We start from the raw sequence: 13,645 nt of genomic DNA, 5'->3' as shown, positions 1-13,645 counted from the left end.
TGTTCTGGTCTCATACTCACATCAAAGATCTCAAACCCGGCAATGTCAAGCACACCGATATAGAACTGTCTTGGATTCTTGGTGTCCAACATCTCATTGATACGGATGACCATCCACAAGAACATCCTCTCATAGATGGACTTGGCCAGAGCCATGACTGAGTTATTAACCTGCAATGATAATACCTCAAATTAATACATTAGATATTGACCATGTCCAGTGATAAGGTGATACAAGCTTGGGAGAAAACATCACTATTCAATTAAAGCAATGCACTCATCCCCAAAATAATCACTCTCTCAGAAAAAGGTAGATTCCATGTTTGGCTGCCTTACCTGAGCCACAGTCTGTCCCTTGGTCACATACTCATTGCCGACCTTCACTCTGGGGTAGCACATAGCCTTCAACATCTCAGCTGAGTTCAGGCCCAGCAGGTAGCCAATTTTATCAGCCACTGAAGAGAGAACCAACAACAACAGACTCAGGGACACAAGATCACTTGTTTCTGATGTCACATTGACAAATTGTTTTCTCAAATCATAACTGAAGGTGGTAATTTGGTCCCCAAAAATTATTTTCTGCCTGACTTTCATGTGGCACTGTCTGTCCTAGGTGTTCTATTTCTATGTTGGGGACTGGGAATAGGACTTATGCTCTACATATTGTATATCTATGAGTGGGACTCACCCTCTGTGCCGTCTGGCTCGGCCTGCTCCTCACGCTGCTTCTGCTTGAATTTCAAGTTTCCATGGTGCACTACAGCTCCTGTCAGCTTGTAGATGCCAATCTTCTCATCATTAGTGAAGCCCAGGATTGTTATGGCATCCTGACATTAAAGACGAAGTACAATAGTGATGAACTGAACGGTAGTTTGCTCAGTTACACTACAGTTCTCGGCTCACTCCAGAACGAATGTGATGAATAGATATGACTCTGTGCCAACACATTAGTGATGGAAACACAAAAGGAGTTTTACACAGTTCCACAAGGCACTTAGCTCTCTTGTGGAAGCCTTACATGACGAAATGTGAAGTTATGAAGAGTGGCTTGAGGCACATGCCTAACTAACACAAGTAATTCGTCCCATGTAGCTCAGTTGGTAGAGCAGGACACTTGCTACCCCAGGGTTGTAGGTTCAAATCCCATGAGGGACCAGTATGAATATGTATGCACTTACTCACTAAGTTGCTCTGGATAAGGGCGTCTCCTAAATGACTACATTGTCAATGTAGATTAAATCATGACAATTCCCAGCCGCTACCAAGTTGTATTTTCACACCGCATTCAGTGTGTATGGTGGTCCTATCTAGAGTTTTGTTAACCCTTTGTTTAACTCACGTCTGTGGCATCCAGCTCTTCATTGTCGTCAATGCTGGCCACAGCGATCTGTCCCTGGCTACACATGGGGAAGTCGTAGGGGTTGGTAGTGATGAGCGACATTTCTGTGGACAACGGAGAACAGCTTGTCAGTTAAATCTCTTAGAATTCTGCTGTTCTACTTTACAGTATCTCTCCCTCCTTTACTCAATAGATGGACTCAAGGATACATGTAGTATTACTAGTGCATCACAGTGCATTACTTGATAGATATTTCCCAGAGACCTGACCCATGTCTAGATGCCTTGTTACCTTGGATGTACTCATTGTAATAGTATTATTAGTGTGGACTATGAATATTTTTAACAAGTTCCACAGATGGGGGTGGAAATAATTTCTCCTGAAACTCTACTTTGTCGTACCAACTATCTCAGGTTTGTGACCTGTCATCATCTGGAAGAAGATGTGGTAGCCTCTCTCATCGGGCAGCTGGAAGGACACTCTGGACTTCTCCAGCAGGTCTGAGAGAGAAGGAGAGAGATAAAATGGAGATTATATAATTACATTTTATCTGTGAACTTAGGAAAGCATTGAGAAATAATCAAAGCCAACTCACAGGTCTCAATGTCAGCTTTAGCCAGTTTGCCAGCTTGGAAGTGAATCCTAATAAATTTACCCTGTAGTAGAGCATGGGGGGTTGAGATAGGTCAACAAATAATTCTAACATTTTACTTTGATAAACCCTTTCAATTTTACAGTTTGTTGGACATCTATTGATTTAACAAAAGGGAACTACTGAAATACATTTTTTTCCAATATAAGGTAACTTCCACAGTATGCCCTTCATACTTACAAAGCGAGACGAGTTGTCGTTCCTCACTGTCTTGGCATTACCGTAAGCCTCCAGCAGAGGGTTAGCTGCAATGATCTGATCCTCAAGAGACCCCTGATTGAGACAAACACAAGTTTCTCAGAAACTGGAAAAGTGGTAAAGTTTGTTTTTCTCAATGACTTTTCTTGAAACATGATTCACTGATGGAAAAAAGTTTGCTCAGAAAACCAAACTGAAATGTGTTAAAAAGGCAAACATAAGAACAACCTACCTGCATTTTGTTGGGGTCTGCTTCCTTCTTGCCACCAGACACTGCAATGGTGGCAAAGTACTGGATGACACGCTTGGTGTTGACAGTCTTTCCTGCACCGGATTCTCCGCTGGTTTATATGACAGAGAAAGAGGGGTTTTAGTTACATGTTTGAGTGTCAGATTGGCTTTCACTAAGAAATAGCATAGAAAAATACACTGTTAACCTGTGTTCTGACATAAGTCTTTAACAAATAATCATTCTCATCGACTCGTGAAACAAAGTGAAATTTTAGTAAACAACTTACGTAATCAGGATGGACTGGTTCTCCTTATCTGGAACCAAAAAATCATATTACTTATCATACTCAAGAAACATTATGGGGACATTATTTAATTGATAGCATCATCATGAATTTCATTTTTGAAAATGTTCCATTGAAGTGATAGCTTACTGAAAATCAGATATTGTTAGAAACTGTTAGAAAACAGTAGATACCTGTCTGAGGCAGTTTTTAATTTCCATTGACAGATCCATCCATCTTTCCATATGCACTTATGGACATCTATCCATCCATCCGCCCATCCAACCAACCATCCATCCATACATCCATCCGTCCGTCCGTCCGTCCGTCCGTCCGTCCATCCAACCAAACAATACATCCATCCATCCATCCAGCCATCCATCCATCCATCCTTCCGTCCATCCAACCAAACAATACATCCAACCAACCAACCATCTATTCGTCCATCCAACCAACCAACCAACCAATCAACCAACCAACCATCCGTCCATCCAACCAAACAATACATCCATCCGTCCATCCAACCAAACAATACATCCAACCAACCATCCATCCGTCCATCCAACCAACCAATCAACCAACCAACCATCCATCCATCCATCCATCCATCCAACCAAACAATACATCCAACCAACCATCCATCCGTCCATCCAACCAACCAACCAACCATCCGTCCATCCATCCATCCGTCCATCCAACCATCCGTCCATCCAACCAAACAATACATCCATCCGTCCATCCATCCATCCGTCCATCCAACCAAACAATACATCCAACCAACCATCCATCCGTCCATCCATCCAACCAACCAACCAACCAACCAATCAATCATCCGTCCATCCATCCATCCGTCCATCCAACCATCCGTCCATCCAACCAAACAATACATCCAACCAACCATCCATCCGTCCATCCAACCAATCAACCAACCAACCATCCATCCATCCATCCAACCAAACAATACATCCATCCATCCATCCATCCATCCATCCATGAGAGCTCATACCAATCATCATGAACTGAAAGGCGTTGTCAGAGACGGAGAAGATATGGGGTGGAGCCTCCATCCTCTTCTTCCCTCTGTAGGCGTTGACAACCTCTTCGTCGTACACAGGGAGCCACTTGTAGGGGTTCACCGTGGCACAGAAGAGCCCAGAGTAGGTCTGGATGAAAGCATAATTAATTTAGGAGATTAACAAAGTCAGATTGACATTTACCTGGATTTATGTGAGGATGTGGGTGTACTTTGGTAAACTGATGTGGGTCTACTGTATTGATATGTTTTGGTTTCTACCATTCATTTATGTGTAGTACTGTATGTGTGTATTTATTATGTTCATGTATGTGTGTTTGTATGTGCAGGTTTCTTACATAGATCATCCATGCTGCATAACGCTCTTTGAGGTTATACAACACAGAGGCTTCATTCAGGTAGGTCATCATGGCCATGTCCTCAATCTTGTCGTACTTAGGGGGGTTCATCTCATAGATGTCTGCATCTTTGAACTCTTTTCCTTCCTGAAACAGTCAGAAATCTAGATTACACACAGATCAAAGTGGACATGACTGAATGCTTTTTGCTCATTAAATACAAGTTTAATCATTTAAAAAATGCATATCCACATTTCATCCAACTACTTAGTTATCCCCCATAACTGACACATAACTGGAGATTCTTGACTAATCAACATTCTATATCAAACAAAATGTAATGCTTCTTAATCAATTTTTTTTGTAACTGATTTCTTATTGCCTTATAGACATTGTTTGGATTTTCAGTGATTTTTTAAGAAATAGAGTAAATTCACAAAATTAAACTTGACTACTTTTCAGATCAGGCTTACCTCCTTACTTCCGTCAGGTCTCGTAACTGTCACAGTACATTTCCCTTCTGCCCTGGCAGTGACTAAACCCTTAAGGTACAGCTCCACCTTGTCTGTCACATAGCAGGCGTTCTTTGAATCAAAGGGTGCGGCTTGTGCCTCAATCCTCTCCCTCTCAGGCTTACGGAGGTATATGGCAGCCTTGCCGTAGATTTGCATCTCCGCGTCCGTACTCATGGTGACGGATAACTAGGAAAGAGATGAAACAAGAAACATGATTGACTCTGTGGTGCTTCCTCCCCAGTCAACAGAGTTAGGTGAGCGGTATCTCACAGAATAATCTCAAACCATGTCTCACCTTCTTTTTCCCCTCCTACAGATGAATGTATACTTCTTGGAGGACCCTGTGAAACATGAGAGTGTTGTGAAAACCCACAAGTCTAAAGCCTTATCATTGAACCCCTAAAGGGCTAGAAAACATTTAACTCAAACATTACATGTCAAATTCACCTACAGGTGCAACTGGTAACTTTAATTTTCCTAGTGGCAACTCACTTTACTACACGTTCTGTCAGGAATTCAAATAAATTCTCATAAAACCCAGTTACATTCTAGAACACCCTTTCAAGTGCAGGAGCACCACTGAAAGTTATAGATTTTAAATAAAACACATTTAAAGTATAACACATATATATATTTTTTTTTAGAAATGCCACTTGATTGCATATTGTAAAATCTTACAAGAGACAATGCAGAAGTCATTTCAAACAGTGCAGTTAGCTACTGCCTCAGTTGCTGAGTACAAAGATGAGACAAATGTAAAAATCTAAGGAGATGTAGAGGTCTTACCACAGAGGAAGAAGGTATCTGACTTATGGATGCTGGGGCCTCAGCCTCCTTATATCTGGTTGGAAGTGCCAACCAAGCAAAAGTTAATTATGGACCACTCTGGGAAAGGACATGAATTGGATGAGAGACCTGTTTATTTCTGTGTCTCACTAGCACCTCCCACTTCCAGGAGCACCACACTCCCATGACATGACTTTTTAATGTCATATTTGTCTCTGAATTGAATTTCACTGAGTTTACGTAAATTATAGATGTCATTATTATTAATTATGACGATAACAAAAGTTTGATTCTTCCCAATGTAACTTCCACTTCCACTGAACCTCATATACTGTAATGGACTGAGTCCACGTTGCTTGTGGCTGAATGGATGCAAGTCCACACAGCAATGTTCTAGTAGAAAGCCTTATCAGAGGAGTGGAGGCTGTTATAGCAGCAAAGGGGAGGCCAATTCCATATTAATGCCCATGATTTTAGAATGAGATGCCCGACGAGCAGGTGTCCACATACTTTTGGTCATGTAGTGTATTTATCTTCAGTTTGATAGTCGTTCCACGAAATGAGTCCCTTTCACATCCCTTTGACATTTTATGTAGAAATTGTGTACAAATATTGCTTTATAAAAGCCTGTTATATTAAATGAAATGCTCTGATTTCTAATATAAATAAATACTTGCTAAAGTGGCAAAATGCATTTAGGAATGTCCCTCTGTGCACCCTCTGTGACTTCTAGGAAGATTTTAACCTCCTTAATCCCAAAATGCATTTAGGAATGTCCCTCTGTGCACCCTCTGTGACTTCTAGGAAGATTTTAACCTCCTTAACCCCAAAATGCATTTAGGAATGTCCCTCTGTGCACCCTCTGTGACTTCTAGGAAGATTTTAACCTCCTTAACCCCAAAATGCATTTAGGAATGTCCCTCTGTGCACCCTCTGTGACTTCTAGGAAGATTTTAACCTCCTTAACCCCAAAATGCATTTAGGAATGTCCCTCTGTGCACCCTCTGTGACTTCTAGGAAGACTTTAACCTCCTTAACCCCAAAATGCATTTAGGAATGTCCCTGTGTGAACCCTCTGACTTCTAGGAAGATTTTAACCTCCTTAACCCCAAAATGCATTTAGGAATGTCCCTCTGTGCACCCTCTGTGACTTCTAGGAAGATTGTAACCTCCTTAACCCCAAAATGCATTTAGGAATGTCCCTGTGTGAACCCTCTGTGACTTCTAGGAAGAATTTAACCTCCTTAACCCCAAAATGCATTTAGGAATGTCCCTCTGTGCACCCTCTGTGACTTCTAGGAAGATTGTAACCTCCTTAACCCCAAAATGCATTTAGGAATGTCCCTCTGTGCACCCTCTGTGACTTCTAGGAAGACTTTAACCTCCTTAACCCCAAAATGCATTTAGGAATGTCCCTGTGTGAACCCTCTGACTTCTAGGAAGATTTTAACCTCCTTAACCCCAAAATGCATTTAGGAATGTCCCTCTGTGCACCCTCTGTGACTTCTAGGAAGATTGTAACCTCCTTAACCCCAAAATGCATTTAGGAATGTCCCTGTGTGAACCCTCTGTGACTTCTAGGAAGAATTTAACCTCCTTAACCCCAAAATGCATTTAGGAATGTCCCTCTGTGCACCCTCTGTGACTTCTAGGAAGATTGTAACCTCCTTAACCCCAAAATGCATTTAGGAATGTCCCTCTGTGCACCCTCTGTGACTTCTAGGAAGATTTTAACCTCCTTAACCCCAAAATGCATTTAGGAATGTCCCTGTGTGAACCCTCTGTGACTTCTAGGAAGAATTTAACCTCCTTAACCCCAAAATGCATTTAGGAATGTCCCTCTGTGCACCCTCTGTGACTTCTAGGAAGATTGTAACCTCCTTAACCCCAAAATGCAGTTAGGAATGTCCCTGTGTGAACCCTCTGTGACTTCTAGGAAGATTTTAACCTCCTTAACCCCAAAATGCATTTAGGAATGTCCCTCTGTGCACCCTCTGTGACTTCTAGGAAGATTTTAACCTCCTTAACCCCAAAATGCATTTAGGAATGTCCCTCTGTGCACCCTCTGTGACTTCTAGGAAGATTTTTACCTCCTTAACCCCAAAATGCATTTAGGAATGTCCCTCTGTGCACCCTCTGTGACTTCTAGGAAGATTTTAACCTCCTTAACCCCAAAATGCATTTAGGAATGTCCCTCGGTGAACCCTCTGTGACTTCTAGGAAGACTTTAACCTCCTTAACACCAAAATGTCTCCAAGTTTTCATCATAATTGTATCATTGCAAGTTATTTGGTTGTTTTGACAAATACATGTTGGAAGATTATTATTTATGTCATGTGATTCATTTTAAGGTCAACGTGAACTGAACTCTCGTTTAAATATGATGAATCTGTTCCCTTTTGAAATATTTTTTGTTCAAAGCGAACATTGAACATTGAATAGTCAAATCTTGGTGTAGCTAGAAACACAAGAATTTCGCTACACCCGCAATAATATCTGCTTAAAGTGCGTGACCAATAAAATTTGATTTGATCATGTGGAATGACCCATGTTCCAATTGAAGATTCTAGAGGCACTTTTATTTGTCTCACATTTCAGTTGGCTAAAAGGGTCCAGTAGGATTCTTATGACACATATCACCAGTACAGTATTTCAATAATCTTATCCACTCATATTGCTGACAGCGATATAACTGCCTCGAACGTTTATTACACTCTGAAGTTAACGTCTTAGCAGCTGAGCTGGCTTCAACGATGACCTTTATGTATGACCTTTTCTGTTTGGCCATGAAGTTTCTGAGCGAATTACTGAACTTCTCTCAGGGCAAAATATACATATCCTGCAAAAGGCCTAAATGTAAGAAAAGAAATGTGCCTAATGATTTCCTCTGGTCTGAAATGGCAGAACACTGAGAGAACTCATCAGAAGACAGTGTGGAGAAACACAACTTGATTTAGACGTGGGGTATGAAACATTTTGTTATATCCTATATTCTGAAATGGTCAAAAAATGATGTGAATTGAGAATACACCCCCAAGTTAGGAAGGTTTACAAGCTGAACAACAAACCTTATTGGAATGATGTGTTATTAAGGGACCTGTAGTCTGTAATGTGCAGAGCGGAGCCCTTATTTATACAGTGTAAAGATAGGAATACAAGAGGTCATCTAAGAAAGCATGTGTTTTATAGAAGGCTGCCTATTCTAACACAGATATCAGAGAGGGCAGTTATTAAACCGTGAGTAGATACAGATATGACATACTCTACAGTTCTGGAACCTAATAAGTTAGGAACAAAACGACACAAACAATTCCAATGGAAGTCCAGGAAGAGCAGGGGGAGGTTGAACTCTGATAACACACAGGTACTTAATGAAGACCAGGGGAGGTTGAACTCTGATAACACACAGGTACTTAATGAAGAGCAGGGGGAGGTTGAACTCTGATAACACACAGGTACTTAATGAAGACCAGGGGGAGGTTGAACTCTGATAACACACAGGTACTTAATGAAGACCAGGGGAGGTTGAACTCTGATAACACACAGGTACTTAATGAAGAGCAGGGGGAGGTTGAACTCTGATAACACACAGGTACTTAATTTTTATTTAATTTTTTTATTTTACCTTTATTTAACCAGGTAGGCAAGTTGAGAACAAGTTCTCATTTACAATTGCGACCTGGCCAAGATAAAGCAAAGCAGTTCGACAGATACAACGACACAGAGTTACACATGGAGTAAAACAAACATACAGTCAATAATACAGTATAAACAAGTCTATATACAATGTGAGCAAATGAGGTGAGAAGGGAGGTAAAGGCAAAAAAGGCCATGGTGGCAAAGTAAATACAATATAGCAAGTAAAACACTGGAATGGTAGTTTTGCAATGGAAGAATGTGCATAGTAGAAATACAAATAATGGAGTGCAAAGGAGCAAAATAAATAAATAAAAATTAAATACAGTTGGGAAAGAGGTAGTTGTTTGGGCTAAATTATAGGTGGGCTATGTACAGGTGCAGTAACCTGTGAGCTGCTCTGACAGTTGGTGCTTAAAGCTAGTGAGGGAGATAAGTGTTTCCAGTTTCAGAGATTTTTGTAGTTCGTTCCAGTCATTGGCAGCAGAGAACTGGAAGGAGAGGCGGCCAAAGAAAGAATTGGTTTTGGGGGTGACTAGAGAGCTATACCTGCTGGAGCGTGTGCTACAGGTGGGAGATGCTATGGTGACCAGCGAGCTGAGATAAGGGGGGACTTTACCTAGCAGGGTCTTGTAGATGACATGGAGCCAGTGGGTTTGGCGACGAGTATGAAGCGAGGGCCAGCCAACGAGAGCGTACAGGTCGCAATGGTGGGTAGCATTTGGTGATAAAACGGATTGCACTGTGATAGACTGCATCCAATTTGTTGAGTAGGGTATTGGAGGCTATTTTGTAAATGACATCGCCAAAGTCGAGGATTGGTAGGATGGTCAGTTTTACAAGGGTATGTTTGGCAGCATGTGTGAAGGATGCTTTGTTGCGAAATAGGAAGCCAATTCTAGATTTGACTTTGGATTGGAGATGTTTGATATGGGTCTGGAAGGAGAGTTTACAGTCTAACCAGACACTTAAGTATTTGTAGTTGTCCACGTATTCTAAGTCAGAGCCGTCCAGAGTAGTGATGTTGGACAGGCGGGTAGGTGCAGGTAGCGATCGGTTGAAGAGCATGCATTTAGTTTTACTTGTATTTAAGAGCAATTGGAGGCCACGGAAGGAGAGTTGTATGGCATTGAAGCTTGCCTGGAGGGTTGTTAACACAGTGTCCAAAGAAGGGCCGGAAGTATACAGAATGGTGTCGTCTGCGTAGAGGTGGATCAGGGACTCACCAGCAGCAAGAGCCACCTCATTGATGTATACAGAGAAGAGAGTCGGTCCAAGAATTGAACCCTGTGGCACCCCCATAAAGACTGCCCGAAGTCCGGACAGCAGACCCTCCGATTTGACACACTGAACTCTATCAGAGAAGTAGTTGGTGAACCAGGCGAGGCAATCATTTGAGAAACCAAGGCTGTCGAGTCTGCAGATGAGGATGTGGTGATTGACAGAGTCGAAAGCCTTGGCCAGATCAATGAATACGGCTGCACAGTAATGTTTCTTATCGATGGCGGTTAAGATATCGTTTAGGACCTTGAGCGTGGCTGAGGTGCACCCATGACCAGCTCTGAAACCAGATTGCATAGCAGAGAAGGTATGGTGAGATTCAAAATGGTCGGTAATCTGTTTGTTGACTTGGCTTTCGAAGACCTTAGAAAGGCACGGTAGGATAGATATAGGTCTGTAGCAGTTTGGGTCAAGAGTGTCCCCCCCTTTGAAGAGGGGGATGACCGCAGCTGCTTTCCAATCTTTGGGAATCTCAGACGACACGAAAGAGAGGTTGAACAGGCTAGTAATAGGGGTGGCAACAATTTCTGCAGATAATTTTAGAAAGATAGGGTCCAGATTGTCTAGCCCGGCTGATTTGTAGGGGTCCAGATTTTGCAGCTCTTTCAGAACATCAGCTGAATGGATTTGGGAGAAGGAGAAATGGGGAAGGCTTGGGCGAGTTGCTGTTGGGGGTGCAGTGCTGTTGTCCGGGGTAGGAGTAGCCAGGTGGAAAGCATGGCCAGCCGTAGAAAAATGCTTATTGAAATTCTCAATTATGGTGGATTTATCAGTGGTGACAGTGTTTCCTATCTTCAGTGCAGTGGGCAGCTGGGAGGAGGTGTTCTTATTCTCCATGGACTTTACAGTGTCCCAGAACTTTTTTGAGTTAGTGTTGCAGGAAGCTAATTTCTGCTTGAAAAAGCTAGCCTTGGCTTTTCTAACTGCCTGTGTATAATGGTTTCTAGCTTCCCTGAACAGCTGCATATCACGGGGGCTGTTCGATGCTAATGCAGAACGCCATAGGATGTTTTTGTGTTGGTTAAGGGCAGTCAGGTCTGGGGAGAACCAAGGGCTATATCTGTTCCTGGTTCTAAATTTCTTGAATGGTGCATGTTTAATTAAGATGGTTAGGAAGGCATTTAAAAAAAATATCCAGGCATCCTCTACTGACGGGATGAGATCAATATCCTTCCAGGATACCCCGGCCAGGTCGATTAGAAAGGCCTACTCGCAGAAGTGTTTCAGGGAGCGTTTTACAGTGATGAGTGAAGGTCGTTTGACCGCTGACCCATTACGGATGCAGGCAATGAGGCAGTGATCGCTGAGATCTTGGTTGAAGACAGCAGAGGTGTATTTAGAGGGGAAGTTGGTTAGGATGATATCTATGAGGGTGCCCGTGTTTAAGGCTTTGGGGAGGTACCTGGTAGGTTCATTGATACTTTGTGTGAGATTGAGGGCATCAAGTTTAGATTGTAGGATGGCTGGGGTGTTAAGCATGTTCCAGTTTAGGTCACCTAGCAGCACGAACTCTGAAGATAGATGGGGGGCAATCAGTTCACATATGGTGTCCAGAGCACAGCTGGGGGCAGAGGGTGGTCTATAGCAGGCGGCAACGGTGAGAGACTTGTTTTTAGAGAGGTGGATTTTTAAAAGTAGAAGTTCAAATTGTTTGGGTACAGACCTGGATAGTAGGACAGAACTCTGCAGGCTATCTTTGCAGTAGATTGCAACACCGCCCCCTTTGGCAGTTCTATCTTGTCTGAAAATGTTGTAGTTTGGAATTAAAATTTCTGAATTTTTGGTGGTCTTCCTAAGCCAGGATTCAGACACAGCTAGAACATCCGGGTTGGCAGAGTGTGCTAAAGCAGTGAATAGAACAAACTTAGGGAGGAGGCTTCTAATGTTAACATGCATGAAACCAAGGCTATTACGGTTACAGAAGTCCTCAAAAGAGAGAATGAAGAGCAGGGGGAGGTTGAACTCTGATAACACACAGGTACTTAATGAAGAGCAGGGGGAGGTTGAGCTCTGATAACACACAGGTACTTAATGAAGACCAGGGGGAGGTTGAACTCTGATAACACACAGGTACTTAATGAAGAGCAGGAGGAGGTTGAACTCTGATAACACACAGGTACTTAATGAAGAGCAGGGGGAGGTTGAACTGATAACACACAGGTACTTAATGAAGAGCAGGGGGAGATTGAACTCTGATAACACACAGGTACTTCATGAAGAGCAGGGGGAGGTTGAACTCTGATAACACACAGGTACTTAATGAAGAGCAGGGGGAGGTTGAACTCTGATATCACACAGGTACTTAATGAAGAGCAGGGGGGTTGAACTCTGATAACACACAGGTACTTAATGAAGAGCACGGGGAGGTTGAACTCTGATAACACACAGGTACTTAATGAATAGCAGGGGGAGGTTGAACTCTGATAACACACAGGTACTTAATGAAGACCAGGGGAGGTTGAACTCTGATAACACACAGGTACTTAATGAAGAGCAGGGGAGGTTGAACTCTGATAACACACAGGTACTTAATGAAGAGCAGGGGGAGGTAGGTAGGATATAATTTTATATAATGTTCCCAACATAAGAATAGAGTTTGGTAGGATATAATTTTGCTTGGATTACCTTATCTACTATTGTATATTAATATTAATTCATTCTTTATGCCCAGTGTCCACACAGCACATCAGTACAAGAAGCCCCATATCTGCTGGATACACTAGTTGAGCAGGGTGACCATCTAGGCCTTTTCATTTCTTGGACTGTGCTCTCGTCTTCACTACAGCCAAGGTTTATTGTTTGGTATATCTGCCAACACAGCCTAATTCTGGCACTGATACCACTGTTATTAGACAAGATGTTTTCTTGCCCGTGTTTGTGGGTGGAGAGAAAATTAGCACCATGCAAACTAAGCGTTTATGACATTAAGTTATTTTAATGTGCAAAGATCTTGTATGATATATGACCTGTGTTTTTGTATTTGAGGGAGATGTTTCTCTAAGCTCCAAACTTGCTCTGGGCAGAAGTTACCCTCTGATATGTGCAGCTGTCATACCCAACTAGACAACTGTGCATTTGGCCACAAAGACCTCATCTGACTTTACAGCCATGGTCTTCTCACAATGCAGTGAGCACTGTATCGTTGCATTTTAAAATGTTAGACAAACCACTTCCCATGAGACAATAGCTTGTCAATTTAGTGGGTTAGGCCAATAGTCTACCCTTTTGCATTGTGACTTTGAGGTTATACAACACAGAGGCTTCATTCAGGTAGGTCATCATGGCCATGTCCTCAATCTTGTCGTACTTAGGGGGGTTCATCTCATAGATGTCTGCATCTTTGAACTCTTTTC

General features: G+C 42.3%; 1 protein-coding gene and 1 long non-coding RNA gene across 2 annotated transcripts in view; one reads left to right on the top strand and one right to left on the bottom strand.

The window, feature by feature from the left end:
* The window catches only part of LOC109877500 (myosin heavy chain, fast skeletal muscle-like), a 20,351-nt gene extending 15,423 nt beyond the window's left edge, over nt 1-4,928 (bottom strand). Inside the window, exons 1-13 of the mRNA XM_031817447.1 lie at nt 4,885-4,928; nt 4,548-4,775; nt 4,075-4,221; nt 3,710-3,866; nt 2,707-2,734; nt 2,421-2,529; nt 2,171-2,263; nt 1,934-1,994; nt 1,740-1,838; nt 1,339-1,442; nt 688-826; nt 336-454; nt 21-170 (exon numbers count right to left, since the gene is read on the bottom strand). Of these exons, the coding sequence (XP_031673307.1) occupies nt 21-170; nt 336-454; nt 688-826; nt 1,339-1,442; nt 1,740-1,838; nt 1,934-1,994; nt 2,171-2,263; nt 2,421-2,529; nt 2,707-2,734; nt 3,710-3,866; nt 4,075-4,221; nt 4,548-4,763 (1,422 nt within the window). The 5' untranslated portion in view covers nt 4,764-4,775; nt 4,885-4,928. The remainder of the gene's footprint in view (nt 1-20; nt 171-335; nt 455-687; nt 827-1,338; nt 1,443-1,739; nt 1,839-1,933; nt 1,995-2,170; nt 2,264-2,420; nt 2,530-2,706; nt 2,735-3,709; nt 3,867-4,074; nt 4,222-4,547; nt 4,776-4,884) is intronic.
* Nucleotides 4,054-13,645, top strand: LOC116364206 (uncharacterized). The gene is made up of 2 exons (XR_004207939.1): nt 4,054-4,107; nt 13,536-13,645. It is a non-coding gene; the product is annotated as an uncharacterized LOC116364206 (long non-coding RNA).

The sequence above is a fragment of the Oncorhynchus kisutch genome, unplaced genomic scaffold, assembly GCF_002021735.2.
Source record: "Oncorhynchus kisutch isolate 150728-3 unplaced genomic scaffold, Okis_V2 scaffold1028, whole genome shotgun sequence".
Taxonomy (NCBI): domain Eukaryota; kingdom Metazoa; phylum Chordata; class Actinopteri; order Salmoniformes; family Salmonidae; genus Oncorhynchus; species Oncorhynchus kisutch.
Note: the sequence above shows the minus strand (reverse complement) of the source record. Positions and strands in the feature narration are given on the sequence as shown.